Raw genomic sequence first — 16,663 nt, 5'->3', positions numbered from 1 at the left:
AGTCTCCCCAGACATGCTTAGTGAAGCTTTGTTACAGTTTGGCCACTTTAGGAGAGTTCTTCTCAGCTCTCCACCCACCTCAGGGCTCACAAATCACCACTTACCCATAGGTGTCTTCTAAAAATCTCTGTTATACATCTTAGCTCAGACTTCAGAAAATAAATAATACACTTTATAAGAAAAAAAAAAGTAAAAATGGAGCAAAAGTTATAGTAAAATCGTAAAAGTAGATGTGTTTATTTAGATTAATTAGTTCTGCTGGGTAATAGATTTCTCCTGTTGAGATATCCCGTGCCTGCTTTTTTATAGAGTGTCAAAGATCTGCATATTTTCATAACAGATTGAGTTATTGGTTTATATTTTTATATATGTACTAAAAATACATATATGTGGCCTGAAATGTATCTCCAATAACTTCAGGCAGTGTAAATTTACAGAGAAAAATTTCACACAAAGATATGCTGAACCAAAGTTTTGTTTGCAAGTGAGGTACCAGGGGTCTTTTGAATTTATTGTAGATTTAATTTTCTCATCCTATCTTACTCTGTGCTGTTCTGTAATTCTGCCTCAGTTCTACTGTTCTCACTGATCCCTCTGCACTCACTCTGTGTTCAGACTTCAGTAGGGCAGGAAAGCTCTTACTCAGAAGTAAAGGATAGCAGTGATGCAGTCTTGAGCTTCTTATTCTCACATTTTAGGATGGCTTACAAGTTAGGGCTTTGTACTGCAACAATGTGATTATTCTACTGCTGTACATTTCTTCTATTGTAAAGCTAAACCCAAGTTTAATTGAAGAGGACTTGAAAGAAATCACTTGAAAGGGCTGGGAAAAGACTTACCTTTCGTTATATATGTGTAGCATGCATATGTGTGCAACACTAACTCTGGATGACTTGAAATACTCTTTTTCTTGTGAAGATAGATATTTTTCTTTTAGAAACATGTAAAGTTTGTAGTTGAAAGAGTTGCTAATGGAAAAAATGCCTTTCCTTTTGAAGAATCCCAAGAGCTCACATTGCTATTTTTGGTATTATTCTTTTTGTTGGCACTTTTGTTGGACTGTGTCTCCCTTATATCCCAGATGACAATAGGGATATTGACAATTCTAACTATTTCAGGAGTTTTCAATGAGGAGTCAGGGACCAGCTGCTCTAGTCTCTATACAACCAGTATGGGTACACATAGACAAAAACCATGAAGGAACATTGTACTCTTCTTCACTAAAATTAGCTAAATACAGGCCAAATATCTTCCCTTTGTAGTGTTGGTAAATAATAAAATTTAGAAATATCTTATTAGCATTATATATAATTTGGCAACGTTTTCAAGCAGATAAACACAGCTTTTGTGTGATTCTGTTTGTAAGTATCAAGTAAATAATTTAAATTCCTTTATTAAAGGGATTTATGACATATCTTCTACTTCTTTCTGGTAACTACACCATCAGGGTGTTTTTAAAATTTCCTCTCTTATTATGATAATTTTGAAATATCTTTTAGCCTTAGAATGAATTCACATGCATACCGTATTTATAATTCCATTTTGAGTAATTAATTATGGGCTAATATAAGCATTGTTCCTATTATTGGTAAAAGTTTTTTGTCAGAAGGAAATAACCTTAGACAAGACGTTAATTGGATAGTCTCTTTTAAAATAAAATATATTTCTGAGGAAATGGTTATATTTTAGCCAAAAATCTTAATGTTCCCGGAAAAGCAATTAATAAAAATTCTGGACTTGATCCCTTACAGTTTCACACTCTTCTAACACATATTTGTGATATTTTTTTTAAAGTCACACTTGAAAAACTTGCTGTGATAAATATCTTATACTGGAAGACTGTCATAAAGTCTATTTTGTTTTTGTTTGCTGTCCTTTTAAGTTCTTGGGGAGATTTCTGTCCTTCCAGAAATGTATTTGAACAGCAAAATCACCTTGTCTTATGGCTTGTCTAATAAGCAATGATCCTTTAATGAGTGGTCACAGAAATTTCAGAAAACCTGTTGTAAACCATTGTTACTGAATAGGTTTCTAGCACTGGTGCTGCACTACCTGCAACCAAACCCCATCCATTATTAAAATAATATTATATTCCAGAAGTCTTAAGGACTGATAGCTTTTCCTGTTTATAAAACAGCTGCAGATGTATTTTTCATGTGGAGAAGCTTCTTACCTTAATAAAATGCTATTAAATTGGTTATACAAATTACAGATTTAGTTTTTGAGCTATTTTATGCTACATTCCTTACATACAAATATTTTACATATTTTCTTACAAAAAATAAAGTGTGATATGAAGAAATTGTTACTCTATTTTAGAGTGACATCCAGACTAAGTTGAAGCACTTCAGCTCTCTCTCTTGTAAATACAAAAAATGGGAAAAAAACCCACACATTTGGCTATTTGCAAGAGCATAGCAATAATGGGAATGGTACTCATTTACATTACCTGCAGGAAAAAAAAAAAAACAAACCAACAAAAAACCAAAAAAAACCCACCCAAGGAACAATGTAAGTTTTAAATTTATAGTGAGAAAATTTAATTTGCTTCTGCACAGGAGGAAACTCGTAAAGAATAGAGGCACTGTAAGCTTCTTGTTACAAATCTCAAGTTGTGAATGAAGTGAATTATAAAAATCTTACTGCTCCCTCTTCCACAGTAATTTATATGTAAAATTACTGGTGAAAGATACATCAATCTGAGTGAAATAATCATGTGAAAGACTTTGCATCCACACCTTATAATAAACCTGGCTTGTAGAGATTCCTTGGTAACGGCAAATCCATTTTTATTTCAGATGGGGTTCTTCTCAACTAAATTTAGCCAATTAAACTTAAGGACAAAGTCAAAGCTTTTTCTTATCTAATGGGAAGAATCACCTTTAGAAGGCAACTGAGAGAATTCTAGGGGATGCATTTAAAATAGGGATGATGATTCATTGCTTATAGGTCTGACCCTCCTTGGTTATAGGAGTCGTGGGCAGCTAGCATATGTCAGAGATGTATTCTGAACATTTTTAAATCCTTCATGAGGAATCCTGATCAAAGTGTGGGGCTAAAGGATGGGGCAACTGCCCACTGGTGTTCTGGGTCTCCCCAGTCATCATGAAGGAGACATTGAGTTGATAACTTATATTTAGAAAACATAAGGTTGTGCAGATAGAATCCTAGAGGAGGAGTAGAGTTAGATATTTAAAACAAAACCAATCTTTTCACAAGCAAAACGTAGCAGAATGCTGTTGTATTGTTTCCAGAGAGGGAATAAATAAGAGTTTTAAGTGTCAGTACATATTATCTGTTGCTGAAAAAAAAATATTATCTGTGTCTATCTTTACAAATATTTGTTAAGAAAACCAGTTTAATGGATAAATTTACCATGTAAAAACATTATTAGTCTGAACATTAAAACAGAGCAGGGGTGAATGATAAATGAATTGTCCTGTTTCTGACAGAGTGTGTAGATCCAGAGTAGAGTATTTTTCTTGCATAGGAGTATAGGATATTGCTGGTGAGTTTGAGGGTTGTGTACAGTATATGGCTACTGAGTACAGAATAGGGCATCTGAGGCTACTGCCTGAAGGTCAGTCTCTGTAAGACAAGTATCTGCTTTACAGAAACAGATTAGGTTAATAATGAGTGTAATAGACTGTTAATTGAAATATTGCTAGTCTGCAAATATTAAAAAATAGACCTGTTTTTGAACAATGTTATTCTGAGTTCCTAGGAATGACACTTCCTGCTGTCATTTTCGTCCCCCCCCATAAGCATTAAGGGTAAAGGCAATTTTGTATTTTTAATGCATATTAACATTATAACAAAAAATGATATTATTGAGGTATTAATATCAGAGTTACTTACCTTAATCATTTTACTCTAATAAAATGGTGGAAAATAATAACCTCTACAACACACATCCAAATCTGTGCCTGTGACACACAAAAACGTCTTCAAAGTAAGATTATTAAGGAAACAAAGCTAGCCTCAAGAAATCAGAATGTGTCAGAGTTGCCTATGTATATTTACCAGGGCTTTTTGGACAGAGACATGTTTAACCCTGTTTTTGATGGCAGCTGGAACTCTTTGTGTCCCTCTCATGCAGCAGGGGCAGTGCTGGTGTATTTGTGGTTGCTGTCTGTGCACACCAGCTCAGGGCACACGTCCTCCTCGCTTGGGTACCTCCCTGCCCCTGCTGGCACTGGTGCCAGCTGCAGAAGGGCAACTTGTGTTTCTTAGGCTGGCCCCTTAATTTGAATTTACTTTGTGGACAGCTAGTAATCTGGCATTGGTAGTGCTGTCCCTGCTGGAAATCTTCCAGCTGCTGTGATCAGGAGAGCGCACACTCGCCCTCCCCGTGGTGGGAATAGGCTGCAGCTCTGACATTTGCCTTGGGTACTTTGGCACAACTCCCAGGCACAAGCTGTTTCTTTGCTGTTTATCACAGAAATGTCACCTTTCAAACAGCTATTGGAGACATGCAGGTCAGAGCTGACTCTGCAGTAGCTTAAACACTACCACTCCCAAAATTTCATCCTTGGGGGATGATGCCTATGTCTAAACTGTTAAATCACTAAATAAAAGAGGACTACAGATTAAGCCAGGCAACAGCCTGGCTCACATGCATATTGTTTAAAGCTGGTTTCCTCTATAGGAGATTAGTCATGTTTGTAGAGAGCTGGTTGGAGTGGTCCAAAGAAGAGTCAGGGGGAGAGCTAACAGTTAAGCAGTGGGGATTATAAGGGATACTTAAGCTTGCTCCATTGCACTCTCCTACTTAGTAAGACAGATTTAGCCTCTGGCTTTAAGATTTAAAGGGCTTCATGATGTAAAACAAAAACCCAGATAAGACATTTGTTCAACTGCTGACTGAATCTCTGCAAGAGTAACTCCTGTATTAGCAAGGACTTCTTCCAATATAAATTTGGAATATTCCACATAAATAAAAAAACCTATAGATGTCATCAGGCCTACCTCATGTTTCTTAACAAATTATATACATCCTGTGTCATTTTTAAATGTGTGAAATTGTCATTCTGTAAGTATATTCTCCCTTACACACATTTGGGATGTCTTAATCAAAACACAGCATTTATTTCAGATTATAAAAGGGACTCAGCTCCTTGCTTAAATTCAGATTATATACCCTCTTACTAAAGGAACTCATTTGCTCATCATTACCAAAACAGATTAGTAATTTCACTCAACTATGACCTGTAGATTCTTTTTTTTTTTAAGTGCATGTTGCACTTGAAACAAAAAGAAAATAAAAATCCACATCTGTTGCTAGAATTTGCTTCAGTGTAGATGGATATATGAACTCATTGTGGGAAATGATACTTAATCCCATGATGTTTGGCCATTGCCACAGGATTTCCTTTGAATGCAGTTTCTGAACTTCTGCAACCACACTCCACAAATGCTTTCAGTCAGAAGAGCCTAAAGAAGGGGGTGCTTATTTAGTGTTTCAAAAATAATAGATTATAGTCACACAGGGAATAAATATTTTCCCTGTCAAGTAGTTGGAGTCTTTAATTTATGGTCAGAAAATCCTCTAGAGCATGTTTTATCCAGACATGCCTCACTCTTTTTTCTTTAGTCTTTTTGTTCATATTTGGCATATCTGATTGCACTCAGGTAGAAGAGCTGTATTTCCCTTCAGATCAAATTACACTCAGTTTCCTCAAACAGAGAGCTCATTTTGGGATTTCTGCTCATGATATCTTTTTTTTTCACTCTGAATATATTCACAAGATTTCTATAGACGATTCAAATACTAATTATGGGCAAAGAATATAAGGAATCCTAGATTCACACAATACCAAATGATAAGAAAAGAGTTTGAATTTCATATACAGACTAGGAAAAAATCTCAATTTACAAAATTACTACAAAATTCTCAGTGTTTACATGTGTGCTTTTAAAGCTCAGGTGTGCATAGTCTACACTATATACTTGGTTATTGCAGGATCTCTCCCATCAATATAAATTTCATTTTCCTTAAAGTACCATTTATAGTGACTTTCATATATGAAAGGCAAGTATGAAAAAGGATGTCTAGCAAGGATTTTCAGGCACAAACTTTGAGAATTGGAAGATTTCTGATCTCTGTAATAGAAATATCTAACTTGTAGGGCCATAAGTTATAAGCATCATTAATCACAAGATCACATAATATTTTCCCTGATTTATTTTATTTTCCTGGTGGATTGAAAAATAGAAATGTAGGTTATCAGTCTTCAAGTAAAGACTGATGCAGTTTTTACATCAGCTGTAGAAAACCATTTACATGACCTTTGTCACTTGCTTTAACAGCTGAAAACAGCATTAGGCTTCCCTTATTTTGCTGGAACTGTTCCAGAGGTTAAAGAGGCATCTTCTTAAACCATATAGGTTAAACTTGCTGACTGCAGAAAGGTGGTGGTGACACTTGGGGAGCTGGGGTTCCATTCCAGGTTTTGTGCCTGAACAGACGCAGTATTTACGGTTCATTCCTCCCACACACAGCCTGATTTGTCCCATTGCCTCCAGTCTGTTCCATTCTTGTCCTTATTCTATTGCCTTATTGTCTGATTCATTTGCCTGGCTTCATGTCCTTTCCTTACAAGTTCTATCTGAATCCTGATTCCTTGCACAGTCACCTTCTGCCCCTCCTCCATTCCCTGGTTCTCATCCAAGCTTTATTTTTTTTTCTATTTTGACTTCATGCCAGCCTTCCTGCCCTTCTGTCCCACTTGCTTACAGTCCCCATCTCCCTTGTTCAATCTCAGTGGTTTTTGCCTCACATGTCACTTTCTTCTTTCATTTTTCTGATTAGTCTGTCTCTACCTACATCCTGGCTCCTTGCCACATTTCTCTTCTTCCCTTTCACTTCATTTATTTCACGCTGTTAGTTCCAGATTCCAGCTTTTTATCTATGCCTTCTTCCATTCCACACACTCCCCCTCAATGCTTTCTACCCTGCTGCTAGTCTTATTCCCACAACCTACTTTTCTTGATCTGTTCCACTTTGCTGACCACAATTGGTTATGGTGCCCTTTTCTCTGCACTCAAATAGAAAATAAAAAAATCTTCCTAATCTATATTCTATTAGGAATGGAGATCTGTAATGAGTTTCAGACAATTTCCTGTGTTTAGAGCAGTACTGTGGATCAGATTTGCGATTGCAGAAGAAATTCTATTTAGCCTCTGAACACTATTGCTCTTTTTTAGGACTTTACCTATGAAATTTCGTCTGTAAGGGGCACACAGTTATCTAAGGCATACTATTATGTAATGGAGAACAAATACATGATCTTAGAAGCTCAGTTCACAAGAACTCTAATGGCTTAATAGGTACCCTACTCCCTAATGTTGGGAGTGTCTGCTTTGAATTTGTTTCACTCCCCAGGAGTAAGGTTCCTAGCCTACATTTTTCTTTTTTTTGTCCTTGATGCTTGCTAAAGTGCCTATTATTACCCCATTTAATTAGTTAAATAGTCTCCAGTATTATTCTAAGGAGTTATATTGCTCCATGACTTATCTGATCTTATTTATCCAATCTATGGAAGATATGGTTGGCATTAAACTACAGCACTTCTGTCACAGAAGCTCAGTAATTATAATAACAACAGTACTAATAAAAATAGAAACTACTTCCCTGATTTTTTTATCCTTTTTATTGCAAATCTTTTGAGCATCCAACTGTATATTTAAATAGAGCAGCTGTTACTGGTTCTATTAACATGTAGGCCTAAAGTGGACTATACTAGCAAAAGGGGGCTCCCTGATTTATCCATTATAATAAAAAAACTGTCTTGCAATAATTGGGTAGCTGATTTTTTTCAAAGTTTTGAAACCTGGCTAAGTTTTGATGATTTTCCAAGCAGACAACAACAAAAAAATATTCTCAGCCTATGGATTTCATCTTCTACCTAATAAAATTCTTCAAATCATACAAACAGAGGAGCTCACAAGGATAAGTAAAATAGTTTTCCACACCCAACCACCAGAAGTGCTTAATTTTTAGTTACTTTATTTTTCTGTCTAATTAAAAAAAAAAAAAAAAAAAGGAAAAGAAAAAAAAAGCAAAACAACCGAAAAACCTGAAAGTGAAAAATCATAAGCATTCCCAGGCAGCAGTCCTAGCAACTGCCTAACAAAAAATCACACAGCTAAACGTGCACTTTTCAACCCAGTAAGTTAAATTTAACTCATATGAGCAATAGAAAAGTGGTCCTTATGAGTGCAGAGATAGATCATCTTACTCAGTGGTGAAGACTGCAGAGTATAATGGTGTAACCAGTGATATTTCTTGTGTTCTGTCTAGAGGTTTTGATGTGTTTCATGAGCATACACCCTAGATATGTTTGGTGATTTTATTGTGTTTCACACAATAGTATGAGGCTGATAGTTAAAAATAATACTGATTTTGATTAAAGATTGTTTTTCCACTAGTTTCTTATTGTATATCTTTGTCTCACTGTGGATGAGCACGTGATGGGGACCATATCCAGTGATAAACTGAGAAGTGTCAGGAGGCAGAACAAAATTGCCAGAAGAGAGTGGTGAGGGCTTAGCCTGAGAGAACTGAGGAGTGGATATGAAGAAGTGACTGGGGAATAAAAAATGGAGAAGGAGGTTAGGAACCAAATGTTGATGGGGAACCAGGTCCCTTAGAGATTACAGAATATGTCCAATGTTGAAACAGACAGAGGAGTGGAAAAGGGGAGAGAAATTTTGATGATGAGAGGGAAGAAAATGAAAGACTGAAGGAATTTACTGTTGAGGGTTCATGCAAATTGGATAATGCATATTCATTGCTGTGCAAAACTGCACATGAGGACATTTGCATAAAACCTCCAGCTTTCTGAATTTAGGACTTAAGCAGGTATCCCTCAGATGATAAAGAAAAGAGAATAAATGATCTGAGTTAGTGGCTCTGGGACTGGGACTTGGATAATGAGAGCTAAAAAAGTTTTGGCAGAGCCAGCAGTTTAATCTTTGCAGGTGCTTGTGCACATCTAATGTCCTGTACATGGCTTCAGAGGAAAATATCTGACCAGACAAGAGAGGAAGGAAGACACTTTTCAGGAATACTGCTTCTGCTCTACAGCTAACTAATTACCAGTAAAAACTAGCATGGTTTGAAAGCAGTTTGGAGATGCCTTGGCCGCCTCAGGTGCATGGGGAGATCCTTGAGGAATCTCTTTTACTCCTTCATGCCTCATATATCCTACTCTGTCACTGCAGTTACTTATCTGTGGCAAGAGGCCTTGCAGTTTTGCCAACAACGGTGCTCCTGAGCCTTTGTTTTATGGAACTCAGCATTTTTGGTTTTTTTTTTAGCTAGCATTTCATGCATGGTAAAACTTAGCCTCTTTTTCAGTACAGGACAATTGTATTTGGAGGCTTTATAATGTGTGTATTGCAGTAAATTATTTATGCTGCCTTATGTCACAGAAGGGATTAGATTGGAAGGGAACACAGTGGGTCATATGGTCCAGCCCGCTTGCTCAAGCAGGATCATGCCAGAGCACAGGGCACAGGATTATGTCCAGACAGTTCTTGAATATCTCCAGTGAGGGAGACTCCACAGCCTCTGTGGGTGATTGCTTCCAGTGCATGGTCACCTGCATTTAAAGAACTTATTCCTCATGGTCAGGTGAAACTTCTTGTGAATAATTTTCTGCCCATTTCCTCTTGTCCTGTTGCTCAGAACCATGGAGCAGAGCCTGGCTCCATCTTCTGACACCCTTCCTTCAGACACTGACAGAGATTGATGTGATCCCCTCCCAGTCATCTCATCTTCAGACTGAACAGGTCCACCTCCCTCAATCCATCTGTGCAAGGGAGATGCCTCAGTACCCTACTGACCTGTCACTAGGCACCACTGAAAAGAGCTTGTCTCTGTCATCTTTATACCCTCCCTTCATGTATTTACCCACATGGATGAGAATCCCCTGAAACTTTGTTTCTCCAGGTTGGATAATTCCAGCTCTCCCAGTTTTTCCTCATATGTGAGGTGCTCCAGTCTCTTAATTATCTTAGTGGCCTTTTGCTAGACTCTTCCAAGTCTCTTTTGTACTGAGAAGTTCAGGCATGGGCACAGCACTGCAGGTGTGACCTCACCTGTGCTGCATAATGAGGAAGGTCCACCGTAGGTCAGGTATGGGCAGCACTCTTCCTAATTGCTGCTCAGGGAACCATTTGCTCTCTGCCCAGCCAAAGCACATTGCTCACTCATGTGCAGCAAGGTATTTGCCAGAACCCCCAGGTCCTTTTCTGCAAAGCTCCTTTCCAGTTGGGTAGCCCTCAGCCTGTACTAGTGCCTGGGGTTGTTCTTTTGCACTTGGCCATGTTGAGCTTCATGAGGTTCTTGTCTGTCCATTTCTCCAGCCTGCTGAGGTCCCTCAGGATGGCAGCACAACCTTCTCACATATCAGCCACTCCTCCCATTTAATGCCAACAGAGAGCTTGGCCCCATCAACCAGATCTTTAATGGGGATGTGAAACAGGCCTCATTACTGTTCCCTGGGGTACAGTGCTGGGTACAGGGCTGGGTACAGTGCTGGTTAGTGGCCTCCACTGAGTCTGGTGGCCTCTCATCAGCAGCCTCTGGGCCCAGCCATTGGGCCAAGTTTCAGTCCATCAGAGTGGTGGAGTAGCCCATCACCTGTTCCTCTTCAGCAGGCTTCACGTCAGAACAGGTTGTGAATGGATGCTCACAATCTAGCTTCACCAATATTTTCAAGGCTTCCTTATTAGTATAAGGCACAGCCTAAAAGAAGTACAGAAATAGGCATCTTAAAATGTATTAGTGATGGCCAAAGTCAAGCCCAATGTGCCATGGGAACTGGCGCCAGAATGGTTCCTGGATGGGAACACATAACTCATGAAGAATCTCTGAAGTCCTTTGAAAATGAGGGCAAGGATCTTCTGACTTGGCAAGAAAAGAGCTAGGGGAATCTAAAAGGTGGGACTTCCAGATTAAAGTGTGAGACAGGAAAATATTTTTTGCTGTAGCATTCTCAACAGTCAAGAGGATAAGATATCCAGTAAGAGATGTCATAGAAAGATAGAAATATTGCAATTTGAGCAGAATGCCAGGAAAAGGGAGACAGTCATGCTTTATGAATACAGAAAAGGTAACTAATTTTGTATTTTGGGAAGGAGGATAATCAGAGATAAGATCTGAAAGGAGAAAATTAAGGTCTGACGTTTTCTGGTGTTCTTTCAAATGGCACTGAACAAATAGTTAAGGGTATAGAAGAAGCGAGACAAATTATGTTTTATAAGCAGATATTTTAAATAACTGCCATTACTATAGCATTTTCTGCACAGTCAGTCATGACACTGTCTATTTTTTATCAATTTACATGAATTGGCAAAGACTACAGTGGAAAAACAGGAATATACATACATATATATATATACATGCACACTAATTTTTTTCATAGATTCTACAATAATTTATTATGTATTATGTTATTTCTTGACCTAGTCATGCGTATTTTATTTGTAACTCTGCAATTGAAATACTTCTGCTTAGTGGTAATTTGCTGAAATTATTCTACAAATATTTCTTCCGTTAGACACAGTTCCGATGATATGTTTTTTTGCATTACAACATAAATTGTATTATAAAATACTCCTTCTAAAGCACTAGTGAGTGAGTTAAATGCCAACACAAGACAGTTGTGTATCCAAAAGCAAGTTATTGAAGTTGTCAGTGACCCAAATACCTTAGTCTTGGTGACATGCATCAGGGAATGCCAGCAGGAAATATTTCGTTGGCAGCAGGAAACACTGATATTGGAGCATGGTATTTCTTGTGATATAAATCCAAACCTTTGGTAACCCAAAAAGCTGTGTATTATTACTTAACTGAAAATGCATTTAAAGCCTCCTTCCTCTGATACAACTACTACCACTTTTCAGAGATTATTCAATAGCTCCATAACTAAGCATGTTCCTTTTTTTCCTAATAAAGAAAGACATATACATGTGTATATTTTCACATGAGTTGCAATTTCTCAGTGGAAAGCAAGGGTAATTGGATTTGGAAATAAACCTGGTATAGTTTCCCCACTTCTTGGAATTTGCTGCATTTTCTGCTGTTACAGCAAGAATAGATAGCCAGCATTAGAAATCTGAAGAGAGCAAGATCTTTTTATTTTATAGAAATTTGCAACAATATTTTCCTGGTTTATAATGATTTGAAGTTTGGGGTTTTCTTTGCATTTAATGGATTCCTCATTATCATGGTGTTTTCTAGTAATTTTCCTCCTGTGTATTGAATGAAATTTTATTTTATTGCAGTGATTTCTTTTCTATTTATTTATTTATTGTTTGTTTGTTTGTGTTTATGCCAAATGACTATCCTTCCCCTTGGCTGACTTCCAGGTCAAGTCTCATTTGTCTCTAGATATGTTCTTCTTCTCTGAAGAATCCTTTCTTTCCTTCACAGCATTTTTCCCCTGTGCTCATCCTCATCTCTCCTGTCGGTTACACTTGTATTATTAATTCTATTTGCTTTAGCATATATTCAAACATGCATATAGTTCTGTCATTTAGTCGGGCTCTACATTCATATTCTAAAAGTAGTTTTTGTTCCTTATGCAGCCTTTCACTCATTTCTGACAAGTTTATCAGGACAGACAGTGCTACAGCCTTTGATGGGAAAGTATCTCTAGAGACTTAGGTGCAGCCATAGAAGAACTCACTAAAAACAGTTCCTTGCAGGAATTGTAAAAAAAGCTTTAGACTTTTTCATTATATGATACTCTACCCTCCCCTACTGTGCCATAATTTTTACCTTTACTAATAGATTAGATGATTTTGGTAAACATAAAATGAATGTGCCAATTTCTACTACTGACTGAGAACAGATTTCCTTCTATGATGGTGGCTGTGAGTCAGACCCCTTTGACAGTGTTGGCACACAGTTGTTGGATTAGTTAGACACAAAGAAATATTTGTGATCTTAATCTTAATAGGTGGTGATGGGTGGTAGGTTTTTTCCTTTGTGAATTTGTTTACACACGTGTGTGTGGAAGGTGATTTGGGGGTGGAGTTTTGCCAAGGATATCCTGAAGTTGTAGAATAATTTAATTTTATTCTGCCACTTGTGATTTATAGAAATGTTCTTAGTAGCTGAAGAAGGTGGGGGCTGAGAAGGTGGGTGGGGGTGGGTGTGGTTTATCATATGATTTCAGATAGTGCAGGGAGGAAGGAATAAACTGAGTGACAAGCACCTGTCCTACTTCTCCCATTTTCCAACACTTCTGGTTTTGCCCATTTTAGACAAATCTTGTGAAGCTGCTTTTGATGCACCAGGCAAACCCCAATCTGCTTAACTGCAATAATGAAAAGCCTTCAGGTAGGTGAAAATCCATGTACATAGTGTATGTATTAGCTATTGTGACACTGTTTTCTTTCCTTCCTGCTTTCTTACCTATAGTTTATTTAGTGTAGAGTTATATACACATACATGTGCATACATTCTTACACACATTGCTGAAAACTGCTGGTCATGGTAACTCAGGATATCATATCAAAAGACAGCATGTCCTTCCACTTGTTTCATTCCCTGTTTATTTTTAGCTATGTTTCTTACTTGAGAGTTCTTCCATGCCTTGGTGGTAGCTGCATTTACACTTTTTTGGTGACTTCTCACTGAGTTTCGTTCTGTCTCAAGTGCTTATAGTATATGGCCTCTTGAGTTAAAATTTCTAGGGCTTTGTCTGAAAACAAATTCAACACCTAGTTTTGAGGTGTAGCTGCCATTGTTTACTGCAGAAGGCACCTTCTTAAACCAGATAGCAACAGGGAGCTGAAGCGCTGGCCCTAAAGGTAATGGAATTGTAGACTCTGTTAGGTTGGAAGGGACTTCAGATCAACTGGTCTTACACAGAGATCAAAGCAGAGCTGATGTCAGTAATGCTAGGTAGCAGTGTGGAAAAGAAGAAACACATGGTTGTTCTACATTCTCTGCCTAGGATAAAATTAAGATGGAACTCAGTAATGCAGATAATAGAAACTTCCTGTCAGATTAAGGGTGAAACTTCCCTTTCATAATAAAGCAAAAAAAGTTATGCTTCAAGTGCTGTACTGCCTACAAATACAGAGAACGAGAACTTCATGACACTTAACCTTAGAAGTGTTGTTTGTGGTTAGATAGGGTTTTAATTTGTAAAAAAGGCTGTGAACTAAACTCAGATAATCTAACAATGCAGTTAGCTAACCATATTTAGTAGGTATTTGACACAGTTGAGTTAACTTTCTGGTCTGCAAACAGAACTGTTTTCAGCTCCTCTGTATGTATAAAACATATAAATCTAGTTTGTAGAAATGTAAAACATTTTAAAAGGATTTAAGTGCATGTTTTCACAGGAATAATGTGTTGAAAAGGGTTGTATTGTTTTTCCTGAAGTCCTGTAAATTATCGAATACACTGGTTTGCTACACAGCAAGAATAGCTTTGAGGTTTTGCATATGACAACTTAAGTCTGTACTGAATTTACTTTGCCCTTTTTTTCCCAGTAATTTCAAGCATTATTTTGTGATTGATATCTGAGCAATTTCTTTCGTGTTGTCTAGCCACATGTTTAGTCTTAATCTGATCTAGAGATTTTAATTCAAAGGAGCTTTTCTGCACCATTTTGTTGTCTAATATCTTGGTGTTCCAATGTCTTAGATGTTGCAGCTTCTGATTTTATTGAGGAAATGCTTCTGAAGGCTGAAATTGTTTGGGAGGAAAAAATGAAAGACCCTTTAGCTGCTGCTACTTTATCTCAAGAAGAGCCATATGAAGAGATCATCCATGATTTGCCCACAATTTCCAATAAACTGTAAGTAAGTGCTGGTGGTCAGATTATTAATTCCCTGCAGTCAGATTATCCTTTGAACCATATCTGTCAATCTGTGAATCCTAGCTGTGTGTGCTTGGAGATATTTAAATCCCAGCTGGACATGGTCCTGGGTAGCTGTCTTTACATGTCCTGCCTGAGCAGGATGAATGGACCAGGTGCCCTCTAGGAGGTCCCTTCCATCCCCAGCCATTCTGTGATTCTGTGTGATTTGATGGATCAAGTAACTTTCCTTTTTGAAATCCCCTCAATAATCTTTTGCATTTGTATCTCTCATATCTTTTTGTCAACCTTAGGTTTATAATTATAGTTTATGAATAATAAAATACATTTTTCTAATTGTGAGCAGAAATTGCCTGGGGTTGCCTTAGCAGAATTATTAGAGGTTAATGCTGTAGACTTGAACATCCTTTTGTTCAGGTAGATGGGTATAGTGTAAGTAAAACTATCATTTCCTATGAGAGAAGCAAGGACAAATCCCAAAAAGAGAAAAATCAGACATGTGATTGCAGATGAAATTATACTGGTCAAAATTTTATTTCTATTTAGATTTGAATTTTTAAAATTCAAGTGGAATCAACTAACATTTAGCAATGACAACTTAAAACTTGATATTGAAGAGTCAATTTATGTCTTAAATTGTAAATGTTGATACTTTTGTATTTCTTTGTCAACTTTAAAAAAAGATTGCCATGGGTATGTCAGAAGAGATGCACAATAGGTATGAAGCACAACTGGCTGTGTTATGGTAGTACAAGACATACTGATATTTCAAATTCTTCTTTCCAGATACTGTGATCCAGGGAATTATAAAAGTTAAAAGTAATGTATTTATACAGTGTGCAGTTGCCACATATTGGAAGTATATATTTGTTAGTTGCATAATCTTGCAAAACACTGGCAATAATTTTTCTGTAGTAATCACCAAAGAGTGTGTGAAGAAAACAGTAACCTCTTGTAGAGAGACAGATAAAGTATATATGCTTCTTTTTCATAGTAGTTGTAGCTGGCAGAAGGTGTTTGGATACATTAAAATTTGGAAGGGGTGAGCAACTGTCATGAAATGATCAATCTGTTAAATTCAGAACTCCATGGCATATATTGATATTTAGTATAGATTTAATATTTTATGGATGGCAAACACAGTGTGTTGTTTCTGCTTTGTGATTTGTAGTCATTAATACAGGTAGCTGGGTGTATGATACTAATGTTTATGAAATTACTAATTTTTCATGCTTGGTAACTCCTTACAAAATAAGCAGTCCTCTAGTCTGACCCAGTGTTTCAATAACATAAATCATACTCCTCAAATTTATGTGGCCTTCAACTGTCTTTTAAATGAAAAAATTTAATCTTGAGGCATGAAACTAAGCCTTTAGATCCTGAAATGTAACTAAAACTTTTATTTTTAATTATTGACGTGTTGTAATACTAGAAGTAGATGGTAGATCACACTTGAACCTATGTAATGATCCCTAGCAAAAGTTATTCAGAGAGGTTTTAGAGACTTTGAGAACTTAGTCATCATTTTTGTATCTAGATGATGCATTTCCATGTGTTTTATATTCTAGAAGTTTGTACTACGGTGCACGTGTACTGAATACTGGTTTTAGTGATAACACCCATTAACCTCTGGAAGACATGACTTGCACATACTTAAAGTGGTCTGAAAATATTTTTTCTCTACTCTTTTCTTCCTGTAATACATAGATTAAGATAGCTAATTTTTGCAAGTTTTCCATATAGTGACTCTTTATATGACAATAATGCAATGTGACATGTAAAACCTTCACTAGAAGTTTTGAAAAAGCAAAGCCCAC

General features: G+C 37.0%; 1 protein-coding gene across 1 annotated transcript in view; it reads left to right on the top strand.

Moving 5' to 3' along the window:
* The window catches only part of MYO16 (myosin XVI), a 259,909-nt gene that overhangs the window by 68,300 nt on the left and 174,946 nt on the right, over window positions 1–16,663 (top strand). Inside the window, exons 7-8 of the mRNA XM_059839709.1 lie at window positions 13,279–13,354; window positions 14,672–14,825. Of these exons, the coding sequence (XP_059695692.1) occupies window positions 13,279–13,354; window positions 14,672–14,825 (230 nt within the window). The remainder of the gene's footprint in view (window positions 1–13,278; window positions 13,355–14,671; window positions 14,826–16,663) is intronic.

The sequence above is a fragment of the Haemorhous mexicanus genome, chromosome 2 (assembly GCF_027477595.1).
Source record: "Haemorhous mexicanus isolate bHaeMex1 chromosome 2, bHaeMex1.pri, whole genome shotgun sequence".
Taxonomy (NCBI): Eukaryota; Metazoa; Chordata; class Aves; order Passeriformes; family Fringillidae; genus Haemorhous; species Haemorhous mexicanus.
The sequence above is the reverse complement of the archived record's forward strand: the minus strand, read 5'-3'. Positions and strand labels throughout refer to the sequence as shown.